The 16360-nt window shown below is 40.1% G+C and overlaps 1 protein-coding gene across 1 annotated transcript; it reads left to right on the plus strand.

Moving 5' to 3' along the window:
- The first annotated feature begins 1335 nt into the window (after positions 1 to 1335).
- On the plus strand, positions 1336 to 14309 carry kng1 (kininogen 1). Its single transcript, XM_020925210.2, has 9 exons — positions 1336 to 1431; positions 2389 to 2457; positions 3914 to 4045; positions 8696 to 8800; positions 8865 to 8940; positions 11575 to 11744; positions 12677 to 12787; positions 12872 to 12967; positions 13570 to 14309. The coding sequence occupies exons 2-9, from the start codon at positions 2395 to 2397 to the stop codon at positions 13885 to 13887; spliced, it is 1071 nt and encodes a 356-aa protein (XP_020780869.1). The 5' UTR covers positions 1336 to 1431; positions 2389 to 2394; the 3' UTR covers positions 13888 to 14309.
- The last annotated feature ends 2051 nt before the right edge of the window (positions 14310 to 16360 follow it).

The following is a 16360-nucleotide window of genomic DNA, read 5'->3' on the forward strand; positions in this document are numbered from 1 at the left end:
CAAGATTCAGAGTGAAGACATTTCGCCGCTCATCCAGTGGTGAAACATTTCTTGTAAATGTGCATATTATTGAGCATATTCATGTGCATTCATAGAAAGTATTCAGGAAATGTTCTCAGCTCGTTCACTTGTCCAGCAGAGGTAACAGAGAGAACTGAGTCAGAATCATGTTAATGTGGTAACAGGAGCAGAACCTGATTCTATACAATCACATCACAGATGATGGTTCAGATCACAAAAGGATAAACCACAACCAAAAACAGACCACTGAATAAACTGTCTCTCCTCTGTCTTCATGTGGCTCTCATATGTCCTTTATGCATTATTATAAACATCATTAGAAACGTGCAGCTTCACTGTTTTATCCTGGCTCCTCCAGTGGGGTAAAGTGGAAACATATTTGGAGTCCTCTCTGAAAAGTCCCTCTTTCCCTAAAATGATCCTCCTCTGGGGCTCTTGGTGCATTGTCCTCTATTTTAAATACATTTGACTTCACTAACCTGTAGTCTAACCTGTAAACAGACATTCAAAGAGCACACCCACCAGAGTAAACACAGAGCTGCCCACACATCTGCCCGACTCAAAAACAAATGTAGGCAACAGATATTAAACTTTTGGAAATAACAACATTTTATTATTTTAGAGAAGTATTTACACCAGTATAAACACCTGAGCACTGCTTAGTTTCCCAAAAATATTTGGGCCCCCTGGTGGCCTCGGGGCCCTAAGCAGCTGCTTATTGTGCTCAAAGGCTTCTCCGGCCCTGCTGATATTTTAGATTGATTGGATCCAAGTCTGTAGATTGATTTTGTTTGCATAATCATATTTATATTTTTTTTTGCTGTTGAACTGTGTGCTGCAACACTGGAATTCTCCCACTGTGGAACAAATAAAGGAATCTTGTCAGTTTAAAAGTAACTTCTCTGGTGACTGTAATTGTACTTCCAAATTAGATAAGTTTAATGCCATACTGTAACATTTCAAGGATAGCACAACTAAAAGTTTTATTTCATTATTGTCTTTTTAGAGCCTACATTTTCCCCCAGATTTTTTTTTGTAATCCAGGGCACATGTCACCTCAGATCACAGGAAGCAGCGTTCAAAGTTCAACGAGGGCAAAGTACCTCCAAAACACACAAAACCTTCATACTTATCACCAAAACTGCAGCCACACTCTCAAATTTGACTTTTTAACCTTTTCACTAAAACTTAATAAAGACTGTGAAAGTATTTGCAGTCTAAATGATCCTCTTTTAGTCCTATTTGAGTTGTATTTCTTTGCGTGTGTGGAGCAGTATTGATCGGACAGCCTCAGAGTAAACACAGCTCAAACCTTGATCCTGGTGGTGCCCGCGTGTGGGGCACTGCTGAGGTGAATGCCACTTGCTCGTCTGATTCCTCGGCCACAACACGACGTCTGCACTGGAAAAGGTCAGAGAAATATATTATTATTTATGTTTTCTTCTAGTTTTAGTTGTAATCTTTTGAGCTTCATGTGGAGTTTTGTCGAGAATGATCCTATAATCTGTTTTGGTTTGATCTTATTTTGTTTTGCTCAATCTGCATTAGTGAACTTTAAAATGATTCCCTGTTTCACCATCAGTCGTATTGCGCTGCTTCATGTTCACATCTCCAGATTTGTTTCTTTGGTGTTGACTTTGATCAGATTTAATATGTTATTACATAAATTAAGACATTTATAAATTCTGATTTTAAAATATATGTAATTTAAAATAAATGTATACTTTAAAATTGTTTAATTTGAAGCATGAATCTTTACTTTACTTTACTTACTAATCTTTTTTAATCTTTCTTCATTTGTGTTTGACGTGAGAAAATATATTCATGTAAATATGACAAAACAAGTAGACACAGATTAAAGGTGCACTATGTAACATTCCTGGTGGAGGGTTCACCGCCTGCTTTTATCCAGAGAGATGTTATTGTTTTTACTAGAATGTTCCGCAGTATGGTTTTAAACTTTTCCATCTTTCAGTTCTTCAGTTAGACTGCTAAAAACTACATTGTTAAATTCAATTCAGAGAACTTGATTTTTCACATTAGTAAACTTCAGCTCATCAGTTTAGGAGTTAAAAGAGGCTCAAACTCTTTTTAGTGTTGTTGAAAGTGTAGCTGGAATTGACACATACACAACAAACATTCTTACTGTGAGCGGGGTCGCCTCTGCACAGATCTGACCTGGAACTTGTATTGGTGATCTTTTTTGTCTCCATGTAGATTTAATGCCACACTGTGTAACAGCATTCTAGGCAAAACAAACCCTCCACTAGAGAAGTTACACAGTGCATCTTTAATCTAAAGCAGATATTTTGATATTGTGTCTAAAGGATTGATTTTGTATATCGTATTGTGATTTGTGTGTTTCAGTTGAAAATGGGGAGAGCGCTGGGGCTGTGTGCACTGGCCCTGCTGAGCCTTCACGTCACACTAGTACTGGTGAGACTAATATATATTTAAAATCAGTTGTTACTTAATGCCAACTGTGGTTTAGTCGGGTAAGCATTCACCCACCAACCAGAAGGAAGCTGCTTCAAATATTGCACAAGCTCCTTGTGTTGTTGTGTTCCTCGGCAAGGCTCTTGACTCTTGTCACAATACAGTACAGGTACATGGCTCTCATAGGAAGGGCATCTGGCATAAAAATGCTGAATCATTGTTCTGTAACAACCTTAAATTAACCATAATCACAAAATATCAAAATAAAAATCTGTCATTTTTATTGTGACAGTCTAAATGGAAAAAGTTGCAAAAAGTAAATAGAGGATTTCGTGGTTTTAAACATTTATTCAGTGACTGAAAACAGATGACTAATAAAAGGATGTGGACTCTGAACTATGTTTTATTGATACAGACGCCGCCTACGACCCCATTCTGAGCCATATCAAATACTTTAACAGAATCGTTTAGAAAAGAGGAACTGATGTTCCTTGTGTTAATGACTATTGCAAAATATTACAGTTTTTCTAACTTGAAGTGCACATTTGAAATCGCTTAGTCTTTTAATCCTTCCAAATACTATGAGTTAAAAAGCGGTTCTGTTATTTTATCTAAAAATGTGACATGTTTAAAGCCTGTACTATTTTTGAATGAACGTCAATGTCAGTACACGATTTTCTGTTTGTGCCTTCTAACAGAACAACAAACTGATGTTTAAAGTGTTTTGCTGGATGCCTCTCCTGTATGACTTAAGTGTCTTGCCCAAGGACACAAAAGTATGTACTCAGTGGAGTTTGAACCACTGACTGTCTGACTGGTGGGCAAACGCTTAACCTGCTGCTCCACTGTCACCCAAATGTAGAACATGTTTTATACCTCATCTGTTTTGTTTCACACATATTCAAACTGGGCAAAGACTGAACCACTGGCGTCCTGGTTGGTGGGTGATTGCTTCACCCACTGCAACACTGTCTACAATTTAGAATAACTTTTGTAATTTTCTTTTTATCTTGAACTATATATTTTCTTATCTCTTTGTTTCACAAATAAAGGTAAATGCGCAAGTAAAGTTTGAACCAGTGACCCTCTGGTTGGTGGGTGCACCACTAACTGCAATTTACAATCATTTTAGCAATTTTCTTTTAACTTGAACTACATTTTTTCACATGTTTTCTTATCTCCTTTGTTTCACTCATAACAGTAAATGCTTAAGTAAAGTATGAACCGCTTACCCTGTGATTGGTGGGTGATTGCTTTACCCACTGCACCACTGTGTGCAATTTACAACACTTTTAGTCACTTTCTTTTGTCTTGAACTATATATTTTCTTATCACTTTTGTTACACATAAAGGTAAATGCTCAAGTAAAGTTTGAACCACTGACCTTGTGGTTGGTGGGCGGACACTTAACCCGCTGCACCACATGTGTAACGGTTTATTTTCTGTCATGTTCCAGAGTACAGATGTGCTGATCTTCTGTGATGACCCCACAGTGGACCGGGCCGTGACCTCTGCCCTCACCAAGTTCAACAAGAACATGTACACCGGACACAAGCTCGCGCTGTTCCAGGTCACTTCTGCCAGCAAGGTACGCACGTCTCCATGGAAACGGACTGCTTTGGGTTGAATGTTCCACAATATTGCATTAGTACTGGAACATAAACATAAAAAGACATTCAGTAGAACATATGAAAGATAATATTAATGCACTTTTTTAAACAGGTGATTCAGGTTTGAATACACAGCAAAAACTGGAAGGTTGAAATTACAGGGTGAAATATTATAGAGTTGTTATAGAGTTATAGCATATATAGAGACTTTGCACCATCACGTGTCCCCCATGGCAACGGTACCTATGCCGCCATGACACCGGGCACGCTATGCCATTGACTTCAGTAGCACTGCAAATGTTTTTTTTTTTTTATTTTAGTTCAGTAAATGTGCTTCTTTCATTAAATAAGCTATGAAACAATTTAAATAGCAAATACCTTGATGAAAGTGACGTGAGTGTGTCTTGATGGTACCATAGGAAATCTCTTCGTGGTTTATGTTCTCTAGCCATAATTCCAGTCTTTTTGTCGATAATTCCCTTATTTGAGCTCCTGATGAGTCATTTCCAGAGGAACAGTGAAGAAACGAATCGTTTTATCCCTTTCAGAGCATCTAGAACAACCAAATACACAACAAAACCTGCCCATGTTTCTCAGATGCTGCTGAAGTCAATGACATAGTGTTGCCCGGTGTCATGGCGGCGTAGGTACTGTTGCTATAGGGGTCACGTGATGGTGCAAAGCCTCTATAGAGTTGTTTTTAACACAAACAGTGTTATTTTAATTATTTGAAAGTTAAATGGGGGTTCGAGTTCAGGTTTTTTGCCAGAGTTGATATGGTTGAAGTTACCCTACATTCGATTATCCTTCCGAATCAGTTTTCCAAGGAAGTTGCCTAACGACACGCATGACACACCCCTTTTCCTGGGACGGCGCGACTCGGACCTCAGTGGCGGAAAAAGTAGACCGAGCAAGGATTCCGAGTCAGAATCCAAGATGACTATGCGCACTGTGACAATATGAAGTGTTTTCATTGTGTTTGGCGGATTAAATGACAGTTTCAATCACTCGTATCACTGCAGTATCTCCCCGCGTCCGTATCATTGCCTGTGGGTTTGGTTTTGTGGTGAGGCCAATATTCAACAAACTCTTGATTTATCAAGCTTTAACATCCGTAAGGTTGTAACGGAAGAGAAATTTCAAACATAATCAAATGCTTCAAGCTCGGATGTGACGTGAAATCCGAGGTCCAAGTGGGATTCGGAAGATAATCGAACGCAGGGTCAATTCAACTTCCCCTAAGGTTCATTCAACTTCCCTTAGAGTTAATTTGGCACCTCCACCCACCACTTCAAACTCCCGTGAGACAAGACCAGTTTGAACCAGTTTTTTACATAATTTTATCTTGATTTAACTAAAATAAAGTGTAAAAATAAAACACCTCTGCGTGTTGTTTAGTTAAATCAGGATAACTCTACAAAGTGTTATCTGTTTACTCTCAAAACGTTCATATAACTCTTGATTTCAGGGTCAAACGGGAACTTTGGTCCAGTGTTACTTAATTAACATTTCCAAAAATTAACTCTAGAACAGATTGGACTCACATAAACCCTGAGAAAATGTTAGAGTTGATTCTGTGACAGTCAGTTTTAACACTTTTAACACTTTTTGCTGTGAACTAATTTCACTAAAACTGTTCACTTGTTAGCATTATATTTAAGACTTTACTAAAAATCTTGTCTAGTTTTGTCTACTTAAAAATTTTGGTGAAGTTTTATCATTTTACTTCCTGGTTGGACACTGCCAGCAGATATGACATACGTAGAGGCACTTCTATAACTGTTACCTAGCAACAATAATGTAAATAAAAGCAAAAACCTGTTTAAATTACACAATAATTCTGACAGAAAAAAAAATTCCTTGTCTGCTACTTTCTGTATTTTTGTACTATTCTTATCAACTTTTTTCCACTAAAACACAGTTAACTGATGCAAAATTATGAAAAATATTGACCACAGGTATTATCTCACCAAACCAAGTTATTTTAAAGGGACAGTCTGGAATTTTGGACCTAGGACCTCATTTCCTAGTGAGCCAGAGTGTTAGAGACGTGTGGAGACACTTTTTGAAATATTCCATCCAGTCCTTGTATTTGCAGAGGTCACTGGTGTTAGACTAGTGCATGTCAATGGTCATAGTTATCCTGACACTAAAAACAGTCTTACCCACTCCACAAAACACCCCAAACAAATCTATTATTACACCAGACTGTCCATGTGAATGTCTGTGTTGATAGAATAATGTTTGAAATAAAACTAACCTTGCAACGCATGAATTGTCGCATGTTGAGGGACTATTTTCTCAGCAGCAGTGGAATTTTACTTTGCTGGAAAGATAGGTGCAGTGTTGGGAGTAACGTGTTATAAAAGTAACGAATTACTGTAATCCATTGCTTTTTGCTGTAACGCAGTAATGTGGCATAACAGGGGAAATTTTTTTAAATATTTTACTCGGTACAAATGTGAGTAACAATGCTTTTTTAACCTGGATTGAAGTGGTGGGTTTTTGTTCATACAAATTTGCTAAAATCACCGCGATATCAGCAGTGACGAAACGCCAGAGACGCACCCACGTAAACCGTCAGGTAACTGCGGGCGAAAGGACCGACGCAGAACTCCACGCTCCACAAGACTAAACACAGGTGACGCCCTATCACGCCACGCAGACACCCTGTCTGCAAGGCGCTTCCAAGTTCTAGTCCAAGATTAGTCCTGGTTTAGTCCTAGTTTAGTCCTAGTTTAGTCCTGTTTTAGACCTGGTTTAGTTTTGGTTTAGACCTGGTTTGGTCCTGGTTTAGTCCTGGTTTGGTCCTGGTTCAGTCCGTATACGGCGCAGAAGTTCAGCAGTTATTTTGGTGAGAGTAAATTAAAAGTAATGTAATGTTTTACATTTTAAATGCAGTAATATTGTAATGTAACAAATGATTTTAAATGACAGTAACAAGTCATAAATAACACATTAAAGTTTTGAAGTAACTTGACCAACAGTGGTTAGGTGCTAGGTGATATCAGTCTGCCGCTGCTGAGCTTTCTATCAGGAACATGGATCTATTAAAAACTGGATAGGATTTTGCTGCTTGTAGCTCCCTCCAGTTGACGTAGTGACACTCACTGAAACTTCAGCAGAAAAAATCTCCTGGGCTGAGACAGGATTTTTCTCACAGAGTGAAATACAATCACAGATTGCTCATGTTCAGCTGACAGGGACCTACAACTTTCAAAAATGTTGGATTGTGTGGTAATTTTTACCTATTTTTATATCATAAACTTTTTCTCAGCTCAAAATCCTTCAGTTGTCTTTTGTCTGGCTCCTCTCTGCTCACTCTGATTGGTCAAAGGGATCACATGATACACAAGCCCACACTCCATGTGTGCTCTCGCGTGCATTGGTGTGTGCCCGCGGGTAGAAAAGAGCACTACTGCTGTCCAATCTACTACTACTACTCCTACTACTACTACTACAACAACTACTACAGCCACCTGAAGTACATCGCCAGGCTAGGCTCATCTGGAGTCACGCGCCATTGAGCTCGGCCCATTGACTTGAATGGGCAGCCATTTTGAAAAACTGAGGCTTGATCAGGAAGAACAACTCACTGCTGCTGCTTAGACATAAATCCTTCAAATGCAACGTTTGTTTTACTTCTACAATTATTCCATCAACACCATAGACTGTATAAAGAAGTGGACTAAGCAAGCGTGACGTCACCCACAGCGTTCAGCGTCGCTCAAATGAGGCTCGCGATGCTAACGGCTACAGGAGCGAATCTGGAGCCAGACTCAGACAGGATTTTTTTTGACGGACAAAATACTGGAAAAAAAAAACAAAAAAACTCTGGATCCTGTAGGACGGGATATTACAAACATTTTAAGACCAAAATGACGAGGAAAGTCATATGATAACGAGAGAGGAGCCACAAGATCCTAATGTAAGTCAACTGGAGCCAGAGTCAGAAGGAGCCGGAAGAGCCTCCTGGAGAACTTCCTTGGCACGCGGTCTACAGTCTACAGTCTATGATCAACACAGACATTCACATGGACAGTCTGGTGTAATAACAGATTTGCTTCAGGTGTTTTGTGGAGTGGGTAAGACTGTTTTTAGTGTCAGGAGAACTATGAACATTGACATGCACTAGTATAACACCAGTGACCTCTGCAAATACAAGGACTGGATGGAATATTTCAAAAAGTGTCTCCACACGTCTCCAACACTCACTCACTAGGAAATGAGGCCCTATGTCCAAAATTCTGGACTGTCCCTTGAAGCGGATTCTTTGCTCATGTGGCTAGTAGGGACGGGACGAGACACGATTTCTACAAGATGAAATGAGATACAAGATTGGGTCCACAAGAACGAGATAAGACGAGATTTAAACATCATTTCTAATACATTTCAAGATTCGGTTTCCAATTTTTGCCTCAATTTTCTGTATTTTTGTTTCCATTCTACTACAGCTTTTTGTCCAATCCAAATATAAACACATGAAAAAAATCGTACAAAATGATTTAACTTCTTGCGGCAATTTTGTCCATCCCTTGTGGCTATACTTTTACATATACTGTGTACTTCTGCCACTCCTGCTAAGCAAATAGGCTCATTTTTATCATCTGTGTCCATTGTTTATTTAGGCAGAAAATGGCATGTACTGGCTCGACTTCACCACCAGGAGGAGCAACTGTTCAGCGTCGGACCCCACCCCCTGGACACACTGCGACTACCTGCGCATAGACAAGGTCCCCCTCACGTTTACGCCACAGAAATGATCAACAAACGGTAAAACCTCTCTCTTTTCTGCAGAAGCCCATCAAATGCAACGCCACAGTGCACATGAACGAGACGCACACAGACACCGAGCACGTGGCGTGTCAGATCGGTGAGTACAGACCTGAGGTAGAATGTGGATCGGGCTGAATTTTTCTGTCCAACCGCAGTCCACATCTGACAGAGCAGTGATTGAATCTGACCCGAGGTATTAGGATATTTGTGTCCAAACCTGACAATTAAAATCACACAATTTTATTTTCATAGGCCTAATGACACACGTAGGATATTGTTTGTGTGGCCTCTCACGGACACAGAGACGCAAAATATAAACTTTGGATAAAGGGTAAATAATGAGAAGACTTTATTCCTCACCTCTCGTAAAGTGGTAAATTTAAAGTGCAGTATCTCATCCACATTATCCATAGAATATTTCCTCCGTAAATAATGATCCAGTTCACAAAGCCACGCTGTTAATCCAATTTGATGTGTTCTTTAAAAGTAAAAAGGTAAGAGTAGTTCCTCACGTGTGTCTGTTTACATCCACACAGCACACGGATCAAGGTGAAGCTGCAGATTAGTGATAGTGACTCTTTATCTCCAATATTTATGCTTTAAAAATCATGTATGCGAAGTTTTGTTCCACATTTCACAAACAATAATAACTCAAAGTGAGTGGTTTTACTGTAGACAGGAAACAGCTGACGTGCTGATGTGTCTGAGTCCGACTCGAGCTCAAACACAAGTTCTAAATATTTGTCAGAACGGGTCCTGTCAGACTTCAGTCAGGTTTCTATGCTCTAATCCGAGGGCCAGCTCCAGCTCATGGTGCCTAAGAAGAGACTTAAACCTGGGGGAACAAGGCCTTCTCTGTGGCCGGCCCCAAACTCTGGAACGCTGTGGAACGCTCACAGTGAAGAGTTTTATGTCTCGTCTTAAGACCCACTTTTACTCTGTGGCTTTTAACACCACGTGAGTTGTGTGCGCCTCTGTGTCTTTTATTTATTTCATTTGATTAATTCATCTTCATCTTTATGCATTTTAACACTTTTATTTCTTGTTTTCATTCATGATTTATTGTCTTTTATTGTTTTACTACTACTACTACTACTACTGCAGCTGCTACTCCTACAACTACTACAACAACTACAAAAACAACAACTACTACTACAACAACTACCACAACAACTACAACAACTACTGCTACTACAACAACAACTACTACTACAACAACTACAACTACTACAACAACAAATACTAACTACAACAACAACTACAACAACAACTACAACTACTACAACAACTACAACAACTACAACAACAACTACTACAACTACTACAACTACAACAACTACAACAACAACTACAACAACTACTACAACAACAACTACAACAACAACTACTACAACAACTACAACAACTACTACAACTACTACTACAACTACTACAACAACTACTACAACTACTACAACAACTACAACAACAACTACTACAACTACTACAACAACAACAACTACTACAACAACTACAACAACAACAACTACTACAACTACAACAACAACTACAACAACAACAACTACTACAACAACTACTACAACAACAACCACAACTACTACAACAACTACAACAACAACAACTACTACAACTACTACAACAACAACAACTACTACAACTACAACAACAACTACTACAACAACAACTACTACAACAACTACTACAACAACTACAACAACTACAACAACTACAACAACTACTACAACAACTACTACTACTACTCCTACTCCTACTACTTCTACTATTAATTTGTCTGTGCAGCACTTTAGAAACCGTCATGTTTATAAAATGTGCTTACAGAAATAAAGTGGGCTGGATAATAATCTGTGTGTGGAGCTAACTGGAGGAACTGCTCTGTCTGAAGCTGTGTTACTCAAGTTCAATTTAGTTTAATCTGAGTTTTATTTTAACACAGTCTGACCATAAAGAATTTGTTTAGCTGTAACTACAACAGGTGAGAGGATTTGTGCTCTTCAACACGTCTCTCTCAAATAAAATTAGTCAGAATTTTTTTGTTGTTGAAAATCAAAACACTAACTAAACAGGACCATGAACGCTCGTATTGATGACAGCCTCCTGAAAATGTGTTCTTTAAATCACTTTTGTATTATACTACCTCTTTCACAAAGCAGTTCTTGTACGTCCTGTTTGAGGAGAGAGGGAAAAAGTCGCTCTCAAACCACCAAAACGCAACAACGATAACATTTGAAATATTACGCTATTTTCGGATGATGTTCCAATGTAGTTTCCTCATCACAAATAGACCTGGAGTTGTGTTTTGTTACATTCACATGTTTAACACACAAACCCTGCAGATTTAGGCTGAGGTCTTCTCTCAAACAGAAAACAGTCAGTTCCAACTTGTGATGTCATGTTGTAAAAGAAGTGCGCCACTGAGTTTTTAACTAACATATAACTTCACTAGAATCATTTGGATCGTTTCGGCCCTGGAATTGGCAATCTCTTCTATCAAACAAAACGTAAAAGGAAGACGTAAAAGGAGAGGTAGACAGACTAATAAAGGATTATTCAAACATGTGTGAATGAAACAAAACACAACTTAAGTTGTGTCTAACACGACTAAAAAGCTCACAGGAGTCAATTTTGCTTAATATAGGACCTTTACGTTTTGTTTAGTTTTTTTCTGAGATAATTGTCTTTATTTTAACATCTCTCCCTCTGTTGTTTCCAGAGGGCCTGACTCCCTCTTCAAAGGCTCCGTGTGTGGGCTGTCCTGAAGAGATCGATGAGAACTCTGAGGACATGAAAGTGCCTGTGTCTGTGTCCATCTCCAAATACAACAGCCAGTCTGACCACACACACCTGTTCACCCTGCACCAGATCGGCCCGGCAACCAGACAGGTAACTATGGAGACACACACATGTAACTATGGAAACACAGACAGGTAACTATGGAGACACACATGTGTAATGGAAACACAGACAGGTAACTATGGAGACACACATGTGTAACTACGATAGAAACACAGACAAGTAACAACTCCTGCCCTCACGGCTCTGCATTGCCCTCTTCTGTCATTATCTCCATAAACTGACGGAGGAGTATATCGCAGTAGAACTCACACCTGTCTCACTGTTTAATAGATATTTCTGCCGCTGGACTTATTTTCTCTTTGCTGCCACCTGTAAACCAACTGCGCCGAGTGATGACATCATCGGTTGCGTAGAATCCTACACTGTCATGCTTGTGCGCAGCACGGCACAGTTCTAAAGACCTAGTGTGAGTGCTCTCTTAAAAAAAAGTATTACAATAGTTACTTTCTCTAGTAACTAGTTACTTTTATAGTGGAGTAACTCGGTTACTAACTCTTTACTTTTGGGGAGAAGTAACAAGTAACTATAACTAATTACTTTTTCAAAGTAACATGCTCTACACTGATAAACATACACATTATCACGCCTGACCAAATATACAAATAATTATGCAACATAAATAACATAAAACCCCTTAGATCTGTTTGTACTTTAAAGAAAAATAAAAATGGATATAGGAAGTTTGTTTACTCACCAGAATGTTGGCAACTGTTCACAAACTCAACTCAGCTGTGTTTCTGAGTCTGCCCCAGGGCAGCTGTGACCAGAGAGAGACCATTACTGAGTGTGGAGTACAACAAAAGCAACATAACAGTAACTACTGCCAACCCAGACCTCACTGTATTCTCAACAAACAAACAAAGAAACAAACAAACAAAATACATAGTGATGTTGCAGTTGTGTTCTCCTGCTGCCACAGGTTCTTTCTGTGTCCATTTATGTGTCTCTCTTGTTTTCAGGTGGTGGCAGGTTTTCGTTTTAAGTTCAGGTTCGACATGAGGAGGTCCAAGTGTGCCAAAGAGAAGCATGCGGAGCTCCACCACCACTGCACAATCGACGATGAGAACATAGTAAATGTCTTGTAACACATGGGGCTCATCACATCACCATGGAAACTGTCTCCATGTATTTAAATATATCTGTTTGTTCTGCAGGATTTTGTAAACTGTAACTCCACTGTGGATATGGCTCCATGGAGACAGGAAGTGCCCAATGTTCATCTGGAGTGTGAGCCGGGACCAATGCCCTCAGTGAGATCTGTATTTTTTTATTTCTATTTTGTTCCGACTGTAAAGCTAAAGGCGAGAGTCGTCTGTGGTGATAGTCTTTGTGTAGTACATCTTGTCGTTGAGGTGAACCAGGTCTGTCTTCATGTGGAACTAGACTAAACCTTGGCTATAGACCAGGACTAAACTGGGACTGGCCAAACCTCCCTGTCAAACCCTGATCTCATCAGATTTCAGAAGCTAAGCAGTGCTTGACCTGATTAGTACTAGGATGGTAGACTGCTGGGAAACAAGGTGCCACAGTGGAGAAGCAGTTGTTGTGTCTTTAGGCAAGACACTTTGCCAACATTGCCTAGTATGAATGCGGTGTGCGTGAGTGCTGGTTGTCGGAGGGGCCAATGCTGCAGTTTGGACCCTCACTCAGTCTGCTGAGTGTGGAGTGAATGAATAATGCACAAAACTGTAAAGAGAGCATCTGTAAAAGTGTGATTTAAGATGAATGTTTCTTGTAGGGTGCATTCACAAACCAGGACTAAACCCCAAACTAAACCTGGACTAAATCGGGACCAACCCAAATCCACATGAGGACTAAAATTACCCTAGACTCCTTCTCTTGTCCCTCTCAGGTCATGCGGCGCCGCCCTCCTGGCTGGTCTCCCCTGAGAAACATGCTGCTTGAGTTCACTTCTCCCGCTCCCCACAACGCCGCCCCGACTGATCCTCCCCGCAAAACCAAAGAAGCCAAACCCTCAGGCAAAGAGGAGTCATCTGAGGAGGACCTGGCCAAGCCCACCGTCTCCCCAGATGATGCCCCCTTCCACTGCCCCTCCAAACCATGGAAACCGTTTCACCCGGTGCACGCTGGGAGCTCTGCCGCTGAAGCCACACCCCCCGGTGCTCCAGTGGAAGGGGGGTTCAGTGATTCAGACCTGCTGGGAGTGTAGAATGGGTTCAGGTGACGTCACAACATGATAAAAAGTCCACAGTTTAACATTGAGCTGGAGGACAGGTCAGAATTCTACGGCTCTATTTGGAAATATGTCGATTTGTTAGCTGATCCATAACATATAATGATGAGGTCCAACATTTGTGGATCATAATTTTTTATATTTCTTGCAAAAATCTCCCATAAAAAGTTACACTGGCCCCTGTCCTCCATCGGAATTTCAACAAACTCTAGAATGTTGTGAATTCACCGTAAAAGCTTAATATGGCAAAATGCATTCAGATTTTGGCGTTTATACAAATGCGAAGGTGGATACTCTGAACAGTCAGTATCGAAAATGATTAACAAATTGCTTCTGAAGTTACGTCATTGGGTTCAACTTGTCATATTTCATTATTTAAATCTTTACAGCAAAGCAAAACCTGTGAATTGTCCTTGTTATGGAAATAAATAAGATCCATACATTAAAACTGAGCATGTCTTTCTGTAAACTGTTCATACACGTGTGAGTGGGTTTCCTCTGGGCGCCTCCATCAACCCAAAACATGGGTCAAATCCTCTATCTGAGGTAGTCCTGACCAAGACGAGCTCAAGATCTGCAAATGTGTCCCACTAACAATGAAGGATGGGTCAAATGTAGGTTTCATTTAGAGACACTGAAGGATGGATCAAATGTAGGTTTAACCCAGAGACACCGAAGGTTGGGTCAAATGCAAGTTAAACTCAGAGCCCAAAGAATGAGTCAAATGCAGGAATAGCACTAAATGATGGGTCAAATGCAGATTTAATTTAGAGACACTGAAATGAGTCAAATGTAAGTTTAATTTAGAGACACGGAAGGATGGGTTAAATGTAGAGGCAATGAAGGATGAGTTGATTACAGGTTTAACAACGAAACAGTGAATGAGTCAAATGCAGGTTTAACACAAGTGCACTGAAGGATGGGTCAAATGCAGGTTTAACTCAGACACTGAAGGATGGGTCAAATGTAGAGACACTGAAGGATGGATCAAATGTAGGTTTAACAAAGAGACTGAAGGATGGGTCAAATGCAGGATTAAGTCAGAGCCTGAAGAATGAGTCAAATGCAGGATTGGCACTGAATGATGGGTCAAATGCAGATTTAATTTGGAGACACTGAAATATGATTCAAATGTAGGTTTAATTTAGAGACATTGAAGGATGGGTTTAACCCAGAGGTTGGAGGTTTAATCCAGAGACAGTGACTGAGTCAAATGCAGGTTTAACAATGAAGGATGGGTCAAATGCAGGTTTAACCCAGAGACACTGAAGAACAAGTCAAATGCAGGATTGGCACTGAATGATGGGTCAAATGCAGATTTAATTTGGAGACACTGAAGAATAAGTCAAATGCAGGTTTAACACTGAATGATGGGTAAAATACAGGTTTAACCCAGAGACACAGAAGGATGGGTCAAATGTAGAGGCACTGAAGGATGAGTCGATTACAGGTTTAACAACGAAACAGTGAATGAGTCGGATGCAGATGTGACACTGAAGGGTGGGTCAAATGCAGGTTTAACCCAAGGGCACTGAAGGATGGGTCAAATGCAGGTTTAAGTCAGAGCCTGAAGAATGAGTCAAATGCAGGATTGGCACTGAATGATGGGTCAAATGCAGATTTAATTTGGAGACACTGAAATATGATTCAAATGTAGGTTTAATTTAAAGACATTGAAGGATGGGTCAAATGCAGGTTTAACCCAGAGACACTGAAGGATGGGTCAAATGCAGGTTTAACCAAGAGACATTGGAGGACGGGTCAAATGCAGGTTTAACACTGAAGGATGGGTGAAATGCTGGTTTAACCCAGAGACACTGAAGAATGAGTCAAATGCAAGTTTAACCCAGAGACACTGAAGGATGGGTCAAATGCAGGTTTAACACTGAAGGATGGGTCAAATGCAGGTTTAACCCAGAGACACTGAAGAATGAGTCAAATGCAGGTTTAACCCAGAGACACTGAAGAATGAGTCAAATGCAGGTTTAACCCAGAGACACTGAAGGATGGATCAAATGCAAGTTTAACCCAGAGACACAAAAGGGTGGGTCAAATGCAGGTTTAACACTGAAGGATGGGTCAAATGCAGGTTTAACACTGAAGGATGGGTCAAATGGAGGTTTAACCCAGAGACACAAAAGGATGGGTCAAATGCAGCAGACAGACTCATTAAGGTGCACAATGTAACTTTTCTGGTGGAGTCAGCACTGTTATTGCTTTTCTTGGTATATTCCACTTTATGGCATTAAACCTAAATCTATCCTCCATGGAGACAAACAGGCTACTTCAACAGGACTAGTTCCCAGTCATATCTGTGGAGAGGCGACAGTAAGAAGGCCTGTCTCACAAGGTATTTTTGAACAAAACAGTGCATCTATACAGATTAAAGTTTAATGCCATACTTAGGAACATTTCAGGCAAAGCAATAACATCTCCAAGCAGCTCTCTG

Source organism: Boleophthalmus pectinirostris, unplaced genomic scaffold (genome assembly GCF_026225935.1).
Source record: "Boleophthalmus pectinirostris isolate CB_2022bp ecotype Guang Dong unplaced genomic scaffold, ASM2622593v1 HiC_scaffold_7, whole genome shotgun sequence".
NCBI lineage: Eukaryota > Metazoa > Chordata > Actinopteri > Gobiiformes > Gobiidae > Boleophthalmus > Boleophthalmus pectinirostris.